The sequence below is a fragment of the Centropristis striata genome, chromosome 8, assembly GCF_030273125.1.
Source record: "Centropristis striata isolate RG_2023a ecotype Rhode Island chromosome 8, C.striata_1.0, whole genome shotgun sequence".
Lineage (NCBI taxonomy): Eukaryota > Metazoa > Chordata > Actinopteri > Perciformes > Serranidae > Centropristis > Centropristis striata.
Window position 1 is genome coordinate 25,440,307 of NC_081524.1, and position 24,065 is coordinate 25,464,371.

At 39.0% G+C, this 24,065-nt stretch overlaps 2 protein-coding genes across 5 annotated transcripts; one reads left to right on the plus strand and one right to left on the minus strand.

Moving 5' to 3' along the window:
* Positions 1 to 433: 433 nt before the first annotated feature.
* tmem42a (transmembrane protein 42a) lies at positions 434 to 4,390 on the plus strand. The gene is made up of 3 exons (XM_059338817.1): positions 434 to 724; positions 2,581 to 2,727; positions 2,881 to 4,390. Exons 1-3 carry the CDS (start codon positions 563 to 565, stop codon positions 3,022 to 3,024), a joined length of 453 nt encoding a protein of 150 aa, XP_059194800.1. The 5' UTR covers positions 434 to 562; the 3' UTR covers positions 3,025 to 4,390.
* A 681-nt stretch (positions 4,391 to 5,071) lies between these two features.
* On the minus strand, positions 5,072 to 23,028 carry LOC131975967 (palmitoyltransferase ZDHHC3-like). 4 transcript variants are annotated; one of them, XM_059338814.1, is made up of 7 exons: positions 22,806 to 23,028; positions 20,516 to 20,935; positions 19,226 to 19,350; positions 18,860 to 18,956; positions 17,310 to 17,391; positions 12,800 to 12,930; positions 5,072 to 5,421 (listed from the first exon to the last, which is right to left on the minus strand). In XM_059338814.1, exons 2-7 carry the CDS (start codon positions 20,855 to 20,857, stop codon positions 5,284 to 5,286), a joined length of 915 nt encoding a protein of 304 aa, XP_059194797.1. In that variant the 5' UTR covers positions 20,858 to 20,935; positions 22,806 to 23,028; the 3' UTR covers positions 5,072 to 5,283. The 4 variants fall into 4 exon arrangements, with proteins under 4 accessions (XP_059194797.1, XP_059194798.1, XP_059194796.1 ...); XM_059338815.1 differs by having other exon boundaries at positions 5,072 to 5,485; XM_059338813.1 differs by lacking the exon at positions 5,072 to 5,421 and adding an exon at positions 5,454 to 8,443.
* Positions 23,029 to 24,065: the final 1,037 nt, after the last annotated feature.

Genomic DNA, 24,065 nt, shown 5'->3' on the forward strand with positions numbered 1-24,065 from the left:
ATAATAATAATAATCAAATAATAAAATAGTAATAATAATAATAATAATTAAATAATAATAAGAATAATGTAAAAAAAGAATTATAATGAAATAAAAATAAAAATAAATGATAATAAAATAAATAAATAACAGCTTAAAATAATAATAAAATTAAAATATACAAAATGATAAAATAAATAATAATAATAATAATAACAATAAAATAATAATAATAATGTAAAAAATAATTATAACGAAATAAAAATTTAAATAAATGATAATAATAAAATAAATAAATAACATCTTAAAATAATAATAATAAAATTAAAATATACAAAATATTTAAATAAATAAATAAGTAATAATAATAATAATAATAATTATTATTATTATTATAAATTCTTGGCTCTAAACCGGAAGCAGCCTGCTCGGCCGGCGGAAGTTTTCAGTGAGCTGCTCCGTCCATCATGATTCATGTATACAGTTTTGTCAATGCTGGAAGAAGGAGAGCAGAAGGAGGAGGACACGCTGCTGTCAGCGGATAGTTGCATGAACTGCTCTCCCAGTAGTGTGTCGTTTAAGTATGATTCAAGGGCCTGTTTACGCGTTGTTAGCGGGCGTTTTGGGAGCCGCTGCATCTCTGTCTGCCAAGCTGTCATTCGGTGCAGACTACCTGAGAGAGATGTGTGAGTCAGGACTCAGCGACTGGACTACAACACACGACTGGACTACAACCTGTGACTGGGTAAGGATTTAGATATAACACCTCCCTTTGTGGCCGTGTAATGCAGAAGACGATCTGTTGTCTGGGTTTCTTTAATGTGCTTTTGAATTAAAATGGTAACTTCTTGCTCTGGTCTGAGCAGGCAAACCAATACGGAAGTGCCTTAAACCTGCATTCCTTCTCATGGCCAGCAGGGGGTGACGTCCCCACAAAAATAGGTCAATTTGAATATGTGTTATTATGAGAGCTAACACTCTCATAATAAGTTTATGGTCTCAGCCATTAGTTTCAAGTCTTTTTCAATAGAACATGATGTTTATTTTCAAACAATGGTCCCATTTAGAGTCAAACAGAAGGTATGCTTCGGGGCGGGGTTACAGTATGATTGACAGGTTGTTTTTTAAAATGTATTGTATTGTGTTCAATTTAACATGCTGAAAGACACACAGGCAGGGTGGACAGCACCACCCTCATGAAGGAAGGGGGGCTTTTTGGAGGCTATTGTGGATATACGCCACCCACTCAAATCAGTCGTAGGGTAAACTGACTGAAACAGCACTTGTGAAAATTACAAACAACCTTTTGATTGCTTCAGACAAAGGACTTGCCTCTGTACTTGTCTTGTTAGATCTGAATGCTACATCTGACACCAACGACCATCACATCTTGTTACAGAGACTGGAAGATAATTGGCATTAGAGGAACTGCACTGAGCTGGTTGAAGTGCAGTTTATCGGATCGATTCCAGTTGGTTTAAATTGACAATGAATCATACATACATGCATGCCACTCTGGTGTTACACAAGGTTCTGTGTTTGGACCAATTTTGTTAACCTAGGAAATAATATTAGGAAACTCTATAAACTTTAATTGTTAAACTGTCGACAAACAATTATATCTATTGGTCAAGCCCAATGAATCTGATCAGCTAGCTAGCTATACTTCATGCATGCCTTAAACACATAAAAATTCTGGATGACCTGCAATTTCCTAATGGTAAACTTAAACAAAATTGAAGTGATTGTATTTGGCCCCCAGATTTGTGCTAAAACTCCTGTATAAAAACCCCTACGTAATGTAGTGTTCGCCTACATAACATTGCAGAATATGTACTGATGAGAACAAGGACAAGAGATAATATTTCTCCAAAATCAGCCTCAATACACTGACTCCTTGTAAAATCCAGAATTTAATTTAAAATACTTCTCCTCACCTACTAAACTCTTACCAGACAGGCAACATCACATCCCGAAGAGCTCCTAGGGTCTCCAAAAGTAGATTGGGAGCCAGAGCCTTCAGTTATCAAGCCAGGAGACAGACACCCTCTCTTTATTTAAGTATGCTTGAAACTCATAGTCAGAACTCTCACTTTGTTTGTTTTTTTCTATCTCACAATGTTTCGTGAACATTGGAGCTGTAGTATCTCCGTTATCTTAACAATATTACACAAGCTTTACACAGGTGGAAGCTAACACTGTAGACATTTGTGTTAGCTGTTGCGCTTTAGTGGCTCAAATTAGGCTGACCGGCATTAACTGAATAAAAAGGAGAAAGAATTAACCAAAAAGGGATGAATATAATGTTTTACTGTTACAGTCTTACAGTTCAATTGACTCACACAACAGTCAAAATCAGAAACTCATGTGGTCCACGTGAACTACACTGGGGAGACAGAACATAAGTGGTGCTGGTCTTTTTAAACAACTGCATTAATCATGTCATTATAACAGAAAAGGCAAAAATATAGTACGTATAGCCTTAGTCTGATAAACCAGACCTCAACCCAACAGAACAGCAATAGAAGATTTCTTCTTTCATTCATGTCACTCATCTTTGGTTGCATGGCTAAATTCTCTTTTTTTTCTGTGTTTCTGCAGCTCCACATCCCTCTGCGGCTGCTGTGTGGAGGTCTGCTGTTCGCCTGTAATGCTGTTATGTGGACGTTCTTCTCCAAGGCCCTTCGACAGTGCTCTTCTTCAGCCAGAGCTACAGTCACCGCCACTGCATCCAACTTCATCTCCTCTGTAAGAATATCCCTATGGTGCTCAAATATTCACCTTTGATTTTTACTTTGTACAGTTATGAGTCTGTAAAATAAAAAATACTTGACAGAAAACCTTTTTTGTGACAGCATTCTGGTTAAGTTGTGTCTGTGTGTCTTTTGTTTGTGTGCCCAGGCTGTCCTTGGGAGGGTCATTTTCGGAGAGAGCCATGCAGCTCTATGGTGGACAGGAATCTTTCTCACCTTGTGTGGACTGCTAGTGCTTCATGGATTAACACCTGAGACACTCTCACAGGAGGAGGGCAAAAAGGACAAGTAATATGTCTTTGACTCATCACAAGCAGGCAGCCGTGCCCTTCGCAACAACCCGTGGCAGCAGACATGTAATGGAATTTCTCAGGCACTTAAAAGTGGGAATGTTGCTTCTAGAAAGAGGTAACTCAGCAACTTGAATGAACTGATACTTGTCCTTTCCTGAAAATTACCATTTGATAAGATTCTGCAGGATTTTGTGTTTTTTACAAGACATAAGGACAGAAATTCACAGGGAAAAGTAGCCAATTTGAGAAATTCTTGTTCAAAAGCTATTCCACCCCAACATCATACAAGCTAAAGGAGTTGACTTGGCTTTATTGCAATGGGCAGTAGTGGGCAGAACTTGTTTGACCTTTCGGTTGTCTGTCATTTTGACAGACGGGTCCATAAAAATGATGTCATAATCTATTATTATCAGTCTTTTTTTTTAGATTATAAAACATATTTAGTTGGGTTTGCCTACAAATGATAAACAGAAAAGAGGTGAAACAAGTCCTCGTTCCTCGTCCCTTTTTCACCTCGATTATCAACGGTATTTGGCTGCAGTGTCAGCTGTTTGTTAGCGCTGCAGCCCCAGCTGTTCAGAAGAGCCCACATCAACGTTACAGTAACGTTACCATCTTTAGCCCTGTATATGACTGTATAACTGTTTATTCCAGCAGCCCTCCGGCGCTCGCAGTGAATATTTACGAGCGTGCAGGGCTCTCTAATGTATTCACTGAAGCCAGCTGGACAACAAGGTTTTGCTTGTGAGATCAGGTCAAGACTATACAATAGATAATTATTATGCACATGCTACCTGCTGGACAGGAGTGTGGATTACTTGAATTATGGCAAATCACCCCAGTTTTCTAATTGTCACAATGACAGACAGCATTATTTAAAAAAAATATATGGTAAATATTTGGTCAATGCAACCCCTGGTAGTGGGTGTTAGTGGGTTTCAGGAATCATAATTGAGTGAGTTTTGATTTTTTTTTTTCTATAGTTTTACACTGCATTTCATCAATTGTCACCATGGTGAATTATTCATGCAGGATGCACAAACTCCAGCCTGTCAGGACTTTGAGGAAAGACCGGAGCTAGCTTCCATGCCTGGGTGTGTTTTTCCAGGGGGAATTCACTGCTGCCGGACATGTAACGCTACATTAAGGACAAGAGGATTGTTTTCATAGTGATATGATGGATATCAGGATGGGATGTTGAAGCTAGGATGGGAGGACCATGTAGCATTTCAAAATGTTATTAGTCATAAACTGCTGCTGCATGCATGCATTAATTCAGTATCTGTATATCTGTAATATTTATCTGATTTGAACTGCATAAAATGTTTTTATACAGTAATATAAACAGACACTTTGTGATTGTGATTCATTTTTATTATTGTCACCCACGAGACCGAACTTACATGAGGGTAAGGACTTCCAGAGGTCCAGTAGACAACCAATCTGTAAGCTGTGTAGTACTGGCTAGGCATAGCAACAGTTATATTTGATAGCTTTATCACTTTATTAAAAGGGGATATATAAGTAGTGATGATGGTGTAAATATGGGCAACTTGGAGTGTGTGAAAATACTCAGACTACATTTTAATACTGTCTCCAAATTATTATTTACCAACATAAACACAGCTTTACTCAAGGATCAAATAAATGAAAAAGGGAAAAAAATCTGAACAGTAATTATCAGTATTTAATTTATTAACTGCTAGTGTACTTGTATAGAAAATCTGATAATTAAAAGAACTCTCTTCTTGCTCACTCACTGTCTCTCTCTCTCTCCACCGCCATACGTCAAGCCAGCCTCCATGGAATGAGTCTCTGACTGTGGGCTCATAATCATAAGTAGTAGGAACAACATGAGAATATACATTTTCTACCTCGTAAGTGTAAAAACTCCATAGTTATTGTTTTTCCTTTAATCCCTTACTTCACTTCCAGTTTTTCTTTTTTTGATGTGGAAATGAAACAAAAACGACTCCAACATCACTATAATGCATATTTATGTATATTTTGTTGAAAGTCTAGTGTCCACATCATTTTTTCATACAGATTTAATCACTGTGGTCTCGAGGGAGTTGCTCTGTAAATGCAATTAAAATGACCGAACATGTTGAAATCAGCCAAAAATAATGAACAATATATTCCTCTCTGACGAGTCCGCCACTGATGGTTTTCAGGAAACATTGCAGCATCGTCCCAATCCATCCCCTAAGCCACTGGGAGCCCTTTCCTTCTGGAGGACAGTGCAGGCAATAACGATGTCACTGGTCCTGTCCAGGTTGACCCTCAGGTGGTGAAGGCACTGGAAATGGGACCTGATAAGACCAATGCCATTCCCATTCAGGCCCTTGTTCTTCCATGGGCAAGGTTGTATGTGTGCTGTGCTGCTGTCTGGAGGTCTGCAAAGGGAGTCAGTGGAAATGACTGACAGGCATAACCCAAGAAACACACCAGAGATTTCACCTGAGAACACAAAATGTAGGCCTGATTGTAACAACTACTTCAATAGAGCAAAACTTTTGACACTACCATGATGTTCAAGATGCTTATCATCAATACAATCCTGATTTGAAAAAATGGGATGTGGTGTTAGGGCTGGGCAATATGGACCAAAAGTCATATTCCGATATATTTAGGCTTAATATCGATATATGATATATATCCCGATATCGCAAAGTGAGAGCAAATGTTCAGTCAAAGCCAAATATGAATATGATGATGTCACATTTACTTTTATTGAAATCATTTAAGTAAACATAAATACTGTATAACAACAGGAGAACCATTTTTTTTTTTTAAATCAAAGCTCCATAAAGTCCACATTTAAATAAAAATATATCTTAAATAAAATATTTAAAATGTATATCGATATATCGCCCAGCCCTATGTGGTATAGAATTTAAATGAAACAGAATGTAATAATCTGATAATCCTTCCTGACATATCAATTAAAAATTGTACAAAGATAATAAAAGTTCTACCTCATCAACTTCATTTTTGTAAATATATGCTTTTTCTGATTTGATGCCAGCAACAAATAAAAATAAAAAGTTGGGACAGAGGCAACAGAAGACAGGGAAAGTGATAGTATCATTTTTGGGTTTAAAAAGGGCTTCCTCAAAATGTTCAAGGATGGGGTGTGGTTCACCACCTTCTGGGCCTATTATACAACAGTATTAGCATTTCTTAACGCACACTTATAATAAATTTAAGAATTTCAGAGAAATCTCTGCATGCAAGGGGTAGGGCAGGAACCCTGCACTGCATTGATAACTGACGATAAGCACCTAAAAAAGCACAATTTTGATGTGGGTGTGTTAGAGGCCATGACATCTGTGAAGGCCCATTAATGCTGAAAGGCACATACATGTCTTGAAGCAACAAATGCTGCCATCCAGTCTTTTTTCAGCAAGACAATGCCAAGAAACATACTGCACGTTACAACAGTATGGCTTCAATGGAAAATACTGTGATTACTAGACTGGCCTGCCTGCAGTCTAGTCTGATTTCCCAGTAAAACAGTTTGGAGCATTATGAAGTGCACACCGGACTGTTGAGCAACTGAAGTCGTATAGCAAGCACTTTATTGTCCTCTGTTCCTAAAAGCTTACTCAGTGTGGTTAAAAGAAAGTGATGTAACAGTGGTAATCATGCCCCTGTCCCAACCTTTATGTTTTAAATAGCTCCCAACCTTTTTTGAATTGGGGTTGTAAATACTTGACAAAATGACTCACATGCACTTTAAAAATTGAAAATAAACTGCAGAAGAAGAAGCAAATAAGTTAAATAGTCAAAATGGTGAATGCATCCTGTTATATTCAGAGCTCACTCATTCATCATAAGGTTTGGCTGAACCTGTAACAGCGTAAAATACATTTAGTAGTACACTTTGGCCTTCAGTATGTGTTAAAATTGATGGGACAGCTAATGTGACCTCTGTTGCAAGCTCACCCTGTCCTCAAGAGGAGTTGTCCGCACCAGAAAGCATTTGAAAACAAATCAACATGACTTTTTATCGCATTCAAATTTGAAAATTGTATCAAATTGGCCTAACTGTACATTATGGAAAAAAATAGATGACAGTTGCATCACACTTGACACATTGTATCTTTTTAAAGACAAAAATGACAATGTTAATGACAGCTGTCAGTGCATAAAACCATTACTCTGTGGATGAAAACAAATCAAGACTTTATAGTCTTTACACATTTGAATCAGAAATTGAATCAATTTGTGAGCTTAAAAATCGTACTGAGATGTGTATTTAGAGAATTGTGACATGGCATCATCTTTCCAGCAGTGTTTTACATACATCACTAAATTAACCTTCACCAGTACCATGCATTCAGATAACGGATAGATAAAATATCATATAAACAAAGAATAGAAGAATAAAATGCACACTTTAGAACAGAGCAGTTCACACAGGAGAAAATGATAAATGGAAAGCGCGAAATAGAAAGTTTAGTACTTGTATAAATGTGAATGATGAAATACTGTTAAATGCTTTGAAGGTGACTGGAATAGTGCAGTCAAATACAGACAAGCTCATATCTCACTGCTGCATAATAAGATGTATACAGAGCTATACATTTTTTATTTTTAGCTGAGCCAGTCCTTATTGGAGGGATTTTATACCAAAGCTTTCCCAAAAAGTCTGGGGGGTTCGTTGAATCTGGGGGGTCTGTTGACACTCAGAATAAAACAGGAATCCAGAAAACAAAAAATGGATTTCATAGTCCTACAGGTGAAGGCCACCTTTTATTCTGACAGTTTACAGATTAATTAATAATGAAAATAATTGTTAGCGGCAGCCCCATATTGGATTCCATCCTCTTTCATTGTATTGGAGCAGCACCTAAAACTAGCAGCGGGGCCAAACATCAATAGGGGTAAGTGAGAACATGTTTTTTTGTTTGTTTTTTTAACTGAACTAACACTTACAGAGAAAGCAAGAGTAAACAAAGTACAATATATTAAAAGTAATTAAAGTGCAATAGAATCAGTTTAGACAACAACAGATTTATCACAGTGTTTTCAACCAGGACTTTTTTCTCAACTCCCTCAGTGAAATACAAAAAAAAGTATAGCGCACTTAGACGGCAAAACAATAAGCAGATGGAATGATGTCCATGTGTGGAAGATAGAAATGTAAATCCTGTTCAGCATCCGGAGCAGACTGCCATAGCTGAGCTCTATAGGACTGGGCAGGTTTACCTACTTTGGTTTGGACCCGGCCACCTTGTTCACTGAACTGAGCTCTCACACCACATACTGGTAGGTCTCTGCCTTCCCGTGGTCAGGGGTGGAGAAGGGACTAAACCACAATAAGGAGAAAGGGTGTCCAAATACCGCCCTCATGTTCATCCACTTAGTTTTTTTAGCCCATCTTCTCTCTTCCTTTTTCAACTGCTCTATGCCCTGAAAATAGAGACAACCGCACTTCAGTTGGTGTGCTTTTGTGATCCAGTCAGTGATCACAAACCAAATTCCAAATCGATTTTTTTTTCATACCACAAAAAATAAAAAAGGGAAAATGAACTCTTAATGCTTTTCTGAAAACCAAAGAACACAGTATTTTAGTGAATATTCTACAAGCATAATATAGCTGTTTAGTAAGTTTCATGCATGTCAAACCCTTCTCACCTGACTAAATAATTAAATGACTCCCATATATCTGACGTACATTTGCAGGCAAAAATAAGTTTAAACTAGGAATGGGTTTGGTTTGTGAGCTCTAATACACAAGCACAAGAATAGATTTATTTTATGATGGCACCAAACTGCCAAAACCTTCTTCTACTGATACATGAACAAATTTACCTTTCTATGAAAATACATTTGCATCTTTTAAAAACACCACTTTAAAAACTGTAAAGCTGAAATAAAGTTAGACACATTAAAAGCCTATAGATTAAATTGGCTACAGTACTGACTTTCAAGACGACTACCACCTGCCAGTGGAGTGTGACGACACCAGCACACAAAATTAGATTACAGACAAATATGAATTTTGGACATGAACAGCTACAGTGGGGGAAATCATTATTTGATCCCCTGCTGATTTTTTGCTACATTTTCCCAGTGACAAATAAATGACCGGCCTATAATTTTAATGGTAAGTTTTATTTCAACAGTGAGAGACAGAACATACAAAAAATATCCAGAAAATTACATTATATAAAAGTTATACATTTATTTGGATTTGATTGAGATAAATAAGTATTTGATCCTTCACCAAGAATTCTCGCTCAGACCAGTTATGTGCCCATGAGGCCCACAAATGAATCCTCTCACTTTAAGAAAGTCCTCCTAATCTCAAGTCATTAACTGTATAAAAGACACCTGTCCACATAATCATTCAATCAGATTCCAACCTCTCCACCATGGGACAGAACAAAGAGCTGTCTAAGGACGTCAGGGACAAGATTGTCAACCTTCACAAGGCTGGAATATATAAGACCATCAGCAAGCAGCTTGGTGGGAAGGAGACAGTGAGATTATTCAAATTAGAAGAAACACAAAATAACCAGCAGTCGCAGTCAGCCTCGGGCGCCACGCAAGATCTCGTCTCATGTAGTATCAATGATCGTGAAAAAGGTGAGGAATCAGCCCAGAATTACACAAGAGAAGCTTGTTAATGATCTCAAGACAGCTGGGACCACAGTCATGAAGAAAACTATTGTTAACACACTACGCTGTAATGGATTAAAATCCTGCAGAGCCTGAAGGTCCCCCTGCTCCAGAAGGCTCATGTACAGGCCCGTCTGGAGTTTACCAATGAACACCAGATGATCCAGAGAAGGCTTAGGAGAACATGATGTGGTCAGATGAGACCAAAATCGAGCTCTTTGGCATCAACTTGACTTGCCATGTTTAGAGGAAGATAATGCTGCCTAGAAGACCATCTCCACCGTCAAGCATGGAGGTGGAAACGTTATGTTTTGAGGCTGTTTCTCTGCTAAGGGGACAGGACGACTCCACCACAGTGAGGAGAAGATAGATGGGTCGTCTTCCAGCACGACAATAACCTAAAACATCAGCCAAGGCAACATAGGAGTGGCTCAACAAAGAGCATATTAAGGTGATGGAGTGGCCTAGCCAGTGTCCGGACCTTAACCCCATAGAAAATCTGTGGAGGGAGCTGAAGCTTGGAGTTGCCAAGCGACTGCAGTTCCTGGCCATATCCTTAAGGTTTTGAGGCATGAGATGTGAACAGACCTGGTGACCAACTGCTGCTGCCAACAAGTCATGTTTTGTTAGGGGATCAAATATATATTTCACACAGTCAATACAAAAACATTTATAACTGTTATATAATGTGATTTTCCTGATTTTTTTATATTCCGTCTCTCACTGTTAAACTACCATTAAAAATTATAGACCAGTCATTTATTTGTCTCGGGGAAAATTGAGGAGAAAATCACAAAATCGGCAGGGGATCAAATAATTATTTCCCTCACTGTAGTTTGACAAATGTTGGACTAACTTTAGAAAGTCATGCAAGTTTCAGATTTATATCCAACCAGCAATTAGATCTTTTTAAACATACAGCAAACCTCCCCTAATTAATGTGCTTCAATGCTTGCTGTGATAAGGACTGAATCAATGAGGAAATTAAACTGGGTGTCTGGCTCTGTAAGGGGAGGAGACAGAGACAGAAAACCTGTCAGCGAGCAGATCTGGTTCACAGAATCTTTTAAAATGGTAACTGACCCAGAGTTCAAGTTACCCGTCTTTCTGGAACTGAAATACCAGTTTGCCTCAGCTCAGGGGGAACTCATCTGCATTAAGAGGTCACTGCTCCCTCACAGTTGCTGGAGATGATCTGCTGCTTTTCTAACCACTCTGTGAGTCCAAGAGAGAGAAAAAAAAAGCCTCCACAGGCTCTATTACGCACAGGCTTGCGGCTAATGCATGGAGACTCAAGCCTCAAAACACAGCCGGGGGAGAAGAAATTGATTCAATTCATTTCTAGTTGTGTATTTCCGTCAGAATGACGTCTTTACTTTTTTAAATTAACAAACATGGGTAAGTTTACTGTAAGAATATGGGGAATTTATTTTGATACACTATTAAAATATCCTTGTCTATAATACTCCAACTCGTGCAGAGCCCACATAACAACAGAACACTGGTTTGTTTAATCCATGTGTTACCACCGAGTGGGGCCATATCATTTTAACAGGGAGGAAACAATCTTTAAAAGGGGGCTCTGACACAATCCCAGTGCATAGCAATTTTCTTTCGAGGGGAAGTTATATTCCTCCTTCACAACTTTTTAGAGCGGAAAGTCAATAACAATTTCCAATCAAGATTTATTTTACTCCTGGTTAGAGTCTTAACTTTCAAATAAACACTTTATACATACACATATATTTCACTGTTAATCTCTCATTCCAAGTTCACTCACTATGACCCTCCTTACATATCATTACCACCACAGGCTTCTCATCTGGCTAGGTCATTAGCCAGATGAGCAGTGAGTTTGGTTAGTCAGACTGATCGGATCAGACTGTTCTCTTTTTAAAAACGACCTAATAGGTTGTTTCTACAATGAGGTCAATGTGACCCACATTTTAAGTTTCCCCTATTCTAGCAGCTGTAGTAATTACGTATGCATTTTATGAATGACTCCAAGGTGGAGTATGGAGCCCAAAAATTGCTTTGGTGGGAGGGAGGAGAGATGGATGGGTCAAACAAACCCAGGACTTTCACCAAGGAGAGCAGCGTTGGTGTCCCATGTCCACTCTGTCCTGTACCAGTGAAACACTCATATGGGTCACTTTGGGTGGACAGACGACCTATTTGGAGTTTGGAGATCTTGTTGTTCTAACAAACAATTCATGACAACTGTGAAAGACCATAAGGCAATAAACAATAATAAACATACTACAATGTATGCTGTGGCTTGGGCAGTGTGAGTATACTGTTGTGTTGCACACACAACACACTCATCACAACATTTATTAACGTTGTTGCGGTGTTTTATAATTCTATGAAAGGACAATAAAAAATGAAGACCATTGGAACTTAATGTAATACTTTGTAAATAAAATAAAATAATTTCAAGGCTGCTTTAAGGATCCCACTGCCTATTAGTTGACTGTGAGTCAGCTGACTAGCAGCCAAAAGGCTGTGAGGGGAAATTCTTGGTGGCTGCATCTGTAAATGCATTTACATACCTGTATTTACATTTTGGATGATTTGCTAAACAACCATCTAAAGGCTTCTGACGGATACGAGAAACAGAATATTGAACCTGTCCTGAAAACGTGTGTGCAAGTGTGCAAAAGTGAAGGACACGTGGGTCTATATTCTCCAACTCCAATATACATTTAATGTGTTTTCAGTATAGTTCACACCTAGACTGCTGTTTGAAAATCTGTCAGTTATGAGGAAAGAAAACAAAACAACTTACATCCTTCTGCTAACAAGCTCACGTTAGCGAAAGTGTCCTATTAGAAATGCGGACAACTTGGCAGTACAGTTCACAACTCACATTCCTGTTTGAAAGGGTGTCAGCTAATTGTGCTATGTCTGTCAAGCTTTGAATCCTGGTGCAGAAAGCATAAAGTTTACATCAGTGGCTGATTTGCCAAAAGAACCCTTAATATGTCTTTCAGACCGAGACATCACTGAGCTGTTAATAGTTTGAATTAGAAGATTGAAGACATCACTGTTAAAAGCAAAGGGTGGCAGCAGCAGAGGGAAGAGCAGAAAGAAGTAGTAAGATAAGAGGTAGGAGGATTGTGGGTCACTAAAAGGATCACTTACGGTCTCGTCGTTACAGATGGAGTGGACTTGGGTGCCAAACATCACACAGGTGAAGATGAGGAAGAGGAGACCCTCAAAGCACAGGAGTATAAGGAGGATGACTGTTGCTGGAGGAGAGAAGGAACTGCACTCTGAGGGATGGAGGACATGGAGGAAGAGAAGTGAAGGGGAAAAAAGAGGCCCATATGAGGAATTTCTATAAACTACAATAAAAGAAACTACTGCGCTCTACTGTTAACTCTCCTGCAGGTTACAAATCGCTGAAGCAATCCTTTCAACAGAAATGTGCTTGTCACCTGCTGAGAGTGCTTCAGTAAAAGGTTAGGGTATGGTTATCATTTTTTAAAGGTGAAATATGTATATGTTTTCTTTAGTTAAATACTAAATTAATTTCTAATTTCACCTTTAAAGGTAGAGCCCAACCGATTAACAGTGGGCCGATTATATCGGCCGATTTTGCTTATCGACGATATATCTGTATCGGCATATATGTTGTACGTTATGCGCTGATATGAAAATCTTTTTTTTCAGAACACAAATCAGAAAGATGCTTGGCATGATCTAGAAATGGTGACATCACATTTGTTCAGCAGCGGGCGCTCCGACTGCAGTTATTTAAAATAAATCTAAATGCCTGATTCGGTATTCTTTAACAGAGCTGAGGCAGGCCGAAAGAAGCCTGCTCACTAAAGCATGCCCACCTAGCTCGAAGCTACCAAACCTGCGGAGACAAACGAAGCTAACAAGCTAGGCTTCATGCTTACACAGGCTAACACTGTGGCGTCCCAGCTTATGCTACGTTACTTGACGTTTTCTGAAACATTACGGAATGCCCGTTTGTTATGACAGCGAAAAGCAACTGGATCAGCTGCCTACAGATACAGCCATGCACTAATATTAATAAAGGCTGCACACTGTCATCAGTGTTTTCCCTCTGAAGCCAGTAACCTGTTTAACAAACACCTGTACACGAATAACAACCTGCATTCTGTATTTATACTGTGAACTGTGTCCTGCTCAGGGGCACAAGAAAGTGTTTCTTACTGACAGACACACTCTCACTCTTTTTTTTTTTTACTTTAATAGTATCCATGATAAATATTATTGATCATGAAAGGAAAAAAATCTTTCTAGAACGATCAGAATATAAATAAAATTAACACAGTGAATGTGTTGCAATTGTCCTACTCTTGACAACTGACTCATGAAACCCACAGGCTAATGCATCGGTAATGATATAATGGTACAACATTGAAAATGTTCTTAAAAGTTATTTCTAGTGTGATCGTTGTGAATACACACAATAGCACGGGGTTCCCTGTGATTGATTAGATACAGTATCTGTATGGGAAGTCCACTCTAATGATTAGTTAGCAAGTTAGCTGGTTAGCCACATCACTCCCCGCAGCTAGGAGACTAGAAGACATCAGCTCCAGCCTTCACTTGGCGACTTGGCAACTCAAACTCAGCCTGAAACAACTCCAGCACAGCAGGCTGGTGAGAGTCAGTAAGAGAGAGTCTGCTCCAAATACAATCTTATCCTGTGGGTAACAGTGTTTAGAATAAGAATTAAATGACATAACATGAATAAGCTTTACTAAATGTAACATCACTTGAACTTGAAGTCGCCCATGAACATAATATCTGCTTTAGCCCGGTCAGACAGATTTTCATCTGCTATAATAGTAAACAATGAAGACAGCAGCTCCAACACTTCTTCAGGAAATAATCAAACAGTCAGTCACTCGTTACTGTTCAATGGAGAGACCCCAAGCGGCTGAAGGTTGCATATTGTTTGTTTAAAACACTGGTAAGTAATAGCTTTCACACTGGGTTTCCATCCTACTTACTACCACTGAACATCTGTTGTAGCCATTATTAATAATGAACTGATATCAAAATATGTCACGTAATAAATAGCTCAGTAGCATCATAAGCACTTTAAATGTTAAGCGTTGGCTGCTACTGAATTTTTTTGGCCTATACATTGACCCAATATTACACACCCACACACAGAATCACAGGATCAAGTTCTTCATTATAATGAAAGATTTATTAAACTACTAACTACACAACAAACGAGAAATAACTACTGAACACAGAGATAAGCAAATACTGAAATAACAATTACTAGACAGACACATGAATGAATAAAAAAGTCAAATTACTACCAACTCCAAAGTACTTAATGCCCTGAACACAATGATGAATACTTATTTAATTAATACTGGAAGAGTCAAATATATGAATGCAGTAACATAAAGTGTTGTCAAGGAGGACCAGAGAGGGTTTAGGTTAAATATGAGACTGCGACTTCACCAAATTAACTGATTAATTTGTGGCAACAAAAGTTTATTAAAAGGAATTAACCCTTCAGCATTAGTTTAGCAACATGAGAGAGGAAAACATAGTGAAATTAGTGGTGGTGAGACAGTATTGATATATTATTTAGCAGACTGATTTAAGATTTTGCTATGCAAATATATAGTGGAGTAATGGCATCCTGAGCAGGGAATCACAACCCCTTTGTGCCTGTTGCAATTGTAGCTTCTCTGTTCTTGCAAGTTCTGCCCTGTGACACCATTAGCGAAAATATGAAAGTAGAAGATCTGACAACTGCCATGTGCATACAGGTAGAGAAAGAATGTTATTTTGATTGACAGCAAACATAGCAAACAAGTAGAGTGACTGGTAGCCTTGTAAAGGAGAGAAGAAAAAGATAAATGAATAAAAGATAAAAGAAAGAAAGAAAGAAAGAAAGATCACTTACCTGAAAAATACCTGAGAACGTTTCCCTATCCCACCCCCTCCTCCCCTGTGTCTCCCAGAACCAGACATGCAGTGTCCCATTTTTATCTAGAAAGGGGCTGCTGGACAGTTCATTTCGAAATGTCTCTGTACAAAACATCTGTGAGTAAGTTGTCTCAATTTGTTGCTGATCATATCTTCCCCAATTCATATTACTCTGAAAAATGTATTGTTTTGATACACCGCATATGACAAAAATCTTTGCTCACAATTGAATGTTTAATCTACTTATTATTTTCACTAAATTCTTAAGCCATAAATACAATTTAAAAAAATGTAAACAATCTTTACAGAGTTAACTATCCATATCAAACTGTACATTTCATCTATTTGTGAAATTACGTATAACCTCTATAAGCTTTACAATGTTTATATTTAACTTTTTTAAATTATTGTTATCAGTATTTTGCTTGGTTCACATCCTATGTTCCCCCTGGACACGTACCCCCAGGTAGCTGGTACGTCAAACTAACATTGTCACAGACGAAGTAAGCTCCTTCATCGAAACGCTATTTCCTAATGACAGTGGCCTCTTTCAGCAGGATAATGCCCTGACACACTGAAAAATGGACTGAAATGGTTTGAGGAACACTCAAAGTTTAAGGTACTGACTTCTCCCTCAAAATTTCCCAGATCTCAATTTCAATCGAGTACTTGTGGGATGTGCTCATAGACTGAATATCACCAATTGGATTGTGGACTGCCCGTTTGAAGCATCAAGTTCTGTGTTACGGCTGTCACCATCTTGCTTTACATCCTTCGCCATCTTTGTTATTGAAACCAGTAGAGACTACATTCAGACTGAGGAGGCACGAGGACGGTTGTATCTAAAAATAACACTCAAAAAACGTTGCAATTTACAGGAGCTAAAGGATCTGCTGCCAACGTCCTGGTGACAGATACCACAGCGCACTTGATCACACTGAAAGTGTGCTGTGGGTCCATGCCTCGACGGGTCAGAGTTGTTTTGGTGGCAAAAAGGGGGACCTACACCATATTAGGCAGGTGGTTATAATGTTATGGTGGATCAATGAATATACATAGATAGGGACAGACAGACAGACAGACCTAGCCAAGACACTGTAACATAGAAGCATCCAACATGTAACAGGACAACAAACCCAGATCACATATAAAGTAGCCTGTAAAATATATTGTACATATTTAATCCAGCACCCTTTGCACTCACATTATATCTGCACAAGGTAATCACATGTCTATACTAGCCTAATGTTAATGTTGACCTTTTTTCAGCTTTATTGTCCTTGTTTTTTGTTGTATGTTTTTTTCTGTGAAAGTAAATTGACAGCAACAAAAAACTGGGTCAACTGTATTGTATGTGTGTGAGTATACACACTTACAAGACAATTAAAGTGGATTCCTATTCCGCCTGAAAGCAGCGGGGATCAGGAGTTGGGCTCCGGTTTGGTTTTTTTGATTGGCACATCATGTTGGACTTTAATGATGAACATGCTACTCTACAACAGTGGAGTAACACTGACACAACGCTTTTTATACACAACTACTGTAGCTGACTGGGAAGCTGCAGGTCTTCCAGAGCCGCCCTTTCATTTGCACTCACTGTAGACTTCTGTGACTCACATACCGGCCAATCCTGATATGCTCACCTCTGCACATCTTACTAAAGCAAAGGCCTTTCGTTCAGTGAATGAAGGAAATTAAGAGTTACATAGCTACTCACTTGTCCAATCATCTTCAAAACAGTAGAGGAAATGGAAGACCACCATGAGCAGAGCGTGGAGAGAGATGAGTGCAATGTACATCTAGGCAGAAAAAAGAGGTCAAAATAAAGGCACGGTTCCAGAGTGCAATCATTTTGATCGCATATGCAACCACAAATCTATGAAATGCTACTGAACATTTTCATTGGTCACACTGGTGCACCTGATATTTAGCAGGGCTACCTCTCTGTCTTTGTCTGATGTGTTTTTTTTACTACTCGCATTCTGCAAAACCCGCTCCTACTCTGCCTCTGAAACCTGATATTCTGTGCTTTAAATACCAGAAACCAACTTAGCTCAAATACAGCTGAATGTTTCAGCTAATAAAGCTAATAAAAAACTGTCATAAGCAGAGAGAGAACTCATAACGGAGAGAAGAAATTTTGTTGTTAACTTTTTGAAGAGATAGGGGTGAGTTGGATACCATTGGTTACAAAAACTTGGTGATATTTTTTTCTTCCCATTTTTAACCACAAGAAAATGTATTTCAAAAATGCTCAGGGATCCACATAAGGAGACATAAAGAGAAGAAAAACCTTAAGGAACACCTTTTAAAAACACTAAATTGTTTTTAAAAACTTTTGACATTTTGGAAACAATAAGCAAAACCAACACATTTTACTGCATGGTTCTGCCACAAACTGCATGGGATTGGCATGATGTGGGGATGTCTTTAAATGGAGACTTGTGGTTATCCATATAACCTATTTTCATTTAGATAACTTTAGGTCAGAAGTCAAGGGACACCTTTGGAAATGGCCATGTCAGTTTTTCCCTTCCAAAGATTTAGACCACCTTTGAAGTGCTATTATAAACCCTCACAGAGAGGACATCACAACATGGTGGATACCAATTACACAAGAAAAACAAAGTTTTCTTTAAGAACCCAAGGTAACAAAAGAGTAATTGATGTACAAATGTTCAATTTAAGGATGAAATATTTCCTTTATGCCAACAAGGTTAAACAATAAAAACATTTCTGTCTGTTATGAGTTTTCTCTCTATATTGTGTCCCTTTCAGATTTCTCTTTGAAATCAGATTTCTCTCTGCTACAAACTGAACAATAAATGTTTAAACAAATCAATAATATATAGCTCACATGTTAAATAAAACAATGTATTATTATTATTATTATTATCACACATCGCACATCAAAAGTCAGAGGCATTTCATTTACAAAACAGAAGAAAATGTCTTCAAAATTATCATGTGAGCAGTACCACAGCAAATATGAGTGAGATGGAGATGGAGCCAAGGTGACACTTATCACACATCCTTTTTTTTTTTAAAAACTGCTCTGCGTTTCCATCCATTTTGCTTACACTCACATACACTAACTGAGGAATACCATCCTCGGCATCTGTACTGCTTTACATCTGTATCTAATATTGATTTAATCTCCTTATGAAACATTCTCAATGTTCCACAGATACAAAAATCATACAGTTTATCATGAAAAGTGTTTGGTCAGCCTACATTATAAGAGACTCATTCCTGCAGTGAACTTACTGTGAAAAGCACAAAGTACTTTTGGTTGTTCTCCCCAACACAGTTATTGACCCAGGGGCAGTGGTGGTCCATCTTGCGTATGCAGCGTTTGCAAACACTGTTATAAAAAAACAAGTCAGGTATAAAGGAAAAACAAATACATTAAATTAAAATGTATCACTGCATCACCACCCCAGTAATAACAAACATTAGTAGAAAGTGAAGAATGTAGTGTAAAGAACGAGAAAGTTCTATTTTACAAATTAACCAAAGTCCGAATGTATGATGACATTCTTCACTGCACCAAAACACTGCAGCTGTAAACATAAGATTGAGTTTGTGAATGCATAATGCGACAATGAGAATTTCATGTCTCTTCTGTCATACCTGCAGTGGTGTGCTCGGTCAGGCTTGATACTGCAGCACTTGGGACATTTGTAGACCACCTGCCCTGGTTTCAGCTGAAGGCTTTCTATGTATTCCTTAGTCGCGTTCCCTTTTGGCACCGCCCCCTTGGAAGAAAGATGACGACATAGCAGATGAAGTCAATGTAAATTGCATCCGATTTATCATCATAATAAAATAGTAAGTTAAAGCTTTACATACTTTCACAACTGTTAAAAGCTCAGGTTATAAATCAGGACTACAGAATATTAGAATTAGAATATTGTGGAAAAAGTTCAATATTTTTTGTCAATCATTTCAGAAAGTGAAACTCATATATTACATAGATTCATTACACAGAGTGAAATATTTCAAGCTGATTTTTCTTGTAATTTTGATGATTCTGGCTTACAGATAATGAAAACACAAAACTCAGTGTCTCAGAAAATTTGAATATTACATAAGATCAATTAAAAAAAGGATATTTTAAACACAAATGTCAGGCTTCTGAATAGTATCTTCATTTCTATACACTCAATACTTGGTTGGGCTCCTTTTGTATGATTACTGCATTAATACTTGGTGGCATGGAGGAGATCAGCCTACGGCACCATGTTGCTCTGATATCGTCCTTCAGGTCATCTGCGTCTGGTGTCTCTCACCTTCCTCTTGACAACAGCCCATAGACTCCTATGGGTTTCAGGTCAGCCCAGTTTGCTGGCCAGTCCAGCCCAGTAACACCATGGTCACTGAACCAGCTTTTGGTACCTTTGCCAGTGTGGGCAGGTGCCAAGTCCTGCTGGAAAATGAAACCAGCATCTCCAAAGAGCTTGTGGAAGCATGAAGAGCTCTAAAATGTCCTGCTAGATGGCTGCTATGTTGACTGTGGACTTCAGAAAACACAGTGGACCAACACCAGCAGAGGACATGGCCCCAAACCACCACTGACTGACTGTGGACTCACATATTAAACTTTTTCACAATATTCAAATTTTCTGAGACACTGAGTTTGAGTTTTCATTATCTCTAAGCCAGAATCATCAAAATTACAAGAAAAACAGGCTTGAAATATTTCAATCTGTGAAATGAATCTATATAATCTATGAGTTTCACTTTCTGAAATTATGACAAAAAATATTGAACTTTTTCATGATATTCTATTTTTTTAGATGTACCTGTATATAAAACTAAGACATTAAACTTGTCTGCACGACAATGACAGTAAAATCATGACAACCTGTCACCCGAATTTGAATTTGTGTGTGTAGATAGCACCAAACAAGCACCACTTACGGGATCAGTGCACATGGCTCTGAGGTGAGAGGACAGGGCAAGGAAGGCCAGAACGTTGAACAGGGTCCCATTCACAATGCTGTACATCAGATTTTTGGAGGGCAGCAGCATCACAAACAGTACCACAAAGTCTGCGTACAACACCAGCAGCCAGGTGATCATGGCACACACAATGCCACAAACGTCCCTGATGAACCACATGGCGGAGGCAGAGGAGGACGTGATGACATCTTTGGAGATAGGGATGCGCTGCTCAGCCTGTAGGTAATTGGCCCCAGTACTGGCCCTGCCCTGCCCACGCGCATGCTCCACATCCCTGCATCTGTGCACAGGGCTCTTCATCCTTCATCTAAGCTAGATGCCTCCTGCTGCTGCCGCCAGATCCACTGTGCATTCAGGCCTCAATCTCAGTGCCACATACTGGAGAAAAAGGAGCAGGAGGGTCCCAGTTTAGTATCAAGTTAAATGTTTGGTTCTTTAAAGAGGAAAAAAGCATTTTTATCAGTTGTTGGCACTACACAAGTCTCTCATAGCCAGACATAACTCCAAACCGTTATGTCAGTGCTGGACAAAGGTCTGACCTGCCCTATTGTCATTCAGGGTTAACGCTCCAGCTTGATTGTAATTCTTTAAACCAATCATTATCATCTTGGAAGTGGTAATCCCAGGATGTGGCAACTGTTTCCTTGAGCAGATAGCAGAGACCATGGTAATAGCCAGGTTTATCCAAACAGTATACATCTGGTGAGTCAGACTGAAACCCAATTCACTAAGCTAGCCATAGAATACTTTCTGTAGCGTTTAACAGAGCAGATGGAAAACCCTACCGAAAAAAAGACTACCTCACACAGACCATTAGACTAAAGGAAGAGAGTTGCATAGTATTTAGGCCACTACTTTAAAAGCCCCTTTTGTTTTCAGTCGAGAGCTAGGGACAACTAGTGGGTAGTGGAGAAGGTTTTATACGTACTCTAGTGCCTGACTGTGCAGGGCTCTATTTGTGAAAAATAGAGCCTAACTGAATCCTAAAGATGATGGGAAGCCAATGTGAAGTAAACAACCAACTGAAATGATCAAATTAAATTAAAAAAAAGGTGATCGGCTGCAACCTGCCATCATTTCCGGACCTGTACACCTCCAGGACTCTGAGGCATGCAGGCAGGATTTTAGCCAAACCCCTCCCATCCCTTACAGAGTTTCTTCCCCTCTGCAACTGGCCTCATCAACAAGCCCAGAGACCCCCACTGACTCCCCCTCCACCCTCTACACGATACATAAACGTATGCAAGGTTTTCACAAGGTTTCTGGAGGGCTTAGGTGCTGTAGTTGCTGTTCGAGGTTGTTGGGTTTGGGATATGCTCTCCAAAGAAAATTTGGTAGAGGACTACTTCGACACCGTCTCTGTGTTTATTTTACCTTGCTGATGCATAGAATAATTTCTGATAGCATGCACAAGCAATGGTTAAAGCAACACAGGATACAAGATGTAGCCATCCTGTACGTATAGTTAACTGCAAGAATATCTCCAGCCTATGTCCTATAAATATATTAATGTAATGCATAATTATTATACCATGCAAGGAGTTACTTGTCATTTGCACAAATAACATTTGTACACTTTGCCTTAAAAGTGAGCACTCTGAAAATTTACCGTGAAGATTCATTCAGAACTGCAGGATACTGACATTTAGTGTCCCTAAGTTACATGTGCAGCAAGCATTTTGTCATTAAGTCAAATATATAAATATCAGTTTTAGGCTAACATCGCTACAAGTAAGGCTAAAGCATTTTGTAATGGGATGTGGATAAAGCAGAAACCTATGGCATTATGTTTGCAAGTGCCTTAGTTTGCTCACACATGGCTAACATTATTTTAATATCAGCTGGCGTGTCTCTGGTGGACACAAGGTGCTCAAATTATTATTTGACGTGTTCAAATCTAATGTTTTCAGTTGTGTCCAGGCATACCCCTGGTTGCATAATGGGGCACCTTTTGTTTTCCCCTCCGGTGGGCGTGGCTTTCCGAGTATGATGCGCTGCTCTGTCTATATGCTGTACTTGGCCAAGCAATGTAATACAGCGGCTAGTCATGTAAAAAAAAAACAAATAAATAATTAGTAAGAACCCGCTGCTTTTCCTTAAGGTTTGACACTTTGAACGTCAGGCCTATGTAACAATGAAATTGTGCTGCACCTAGGAGTAGCCAAAACACATGAGCTAATGACAGTCAATTTCAGCCTACGCTAGCATTAGCTGCTTAGCCAAACGTTTCACAGTGACCATTACTAACCTGTTTGCATGTTCCTGTCAGTGTCCCTCCCTTCAGCTGTAAAGCGGTAGACATTTGGGAACATGTGTCTTCATTCCCTTCAGATTAATTTACATTATACCCCGCTGAACGTTGCCTTCGGTGGCATCCTAGCATCTTGCTAGTGAGGTCCATAGATTTCTACGGTGAGGTCCCCCTGGAGGTGGAGCTCCGCCCCTTCACTGCTGACTCGGTGTGGTTGCGGCTGCACAGACAGGACACCATAGATATATTATATAGGCCTATAGGACACCATAGATATACAGGACACCATAGATATATTATATAGGCCTATAGGACACCATAGATATACAGGACACCATAGATAGATATACAGGACACCATAGATAGATATACAGGACACCACAGATATATAGACAGACAGGACACCATAGATATGATTCTTTGTTTTGTAAAATGCATATTTCCATAAAATTGTGATACCACTCTCTGTCTGTACAGTCAATGTAAAGTTACAGTCAGCAGGCAGTTAGTTTACCCAACTTCTGTGACTCTGTTTCCAATGTTGGAAACAGCTACTCTGGCTCTTTCCAAAGGTAACTAAATTATGACTGACCAATCATAGATAAAAGTGGCATAGATGATGGCAGCATGTGCCTGAGAATAAAATCAAGGGCCTCATTTACCACATATGGTGTTTGCTTTAAGATATTACGCCACTGCTATTGTGGCGTATATCAGGAACGGACAGTAATCTGAATATAGGGATCTGATATAAGCCTTCAGTGACTGGAGTCACAAGAACTATCTCCTACTGAACACCTCAAAGACTAAGGAAATGATCACAGATTTCCACATGTTCAAGCCCCGTCTTTAGCCAGAGAATACCTGTGGGGTGGACATCGAGGTGGTGCCAAGTTATAAGTATCTAGGTGTATACCTGGATAATAAGTTGGACTGGTCCCTAAACACAGACGCAGAGCCGCCTCTTTTTCTTAAGGAAGCTCAGATCTCTGGACATCTGTAGTAAGATGCTGCAGATGTTTTATCAGTCTGTGGTGGTCGTGTGTTGTTTTATGCTGCAGTCTGCTGGGGAGGCAGCATCACACACAGAAGGCGGTTGGACAGACTGGTCTAAAGAGCTGGTTCTGTGGTTGGAGCCAGGTTGGACACACTGGAGGAGGTGGTGTAGAGATGAACTGTCAACATGTTCGAGTCCATCTTGAAATACCCGGATCATCCGCTATACAAAACCTTTATGGACCAAAAAAACAGCAGTGG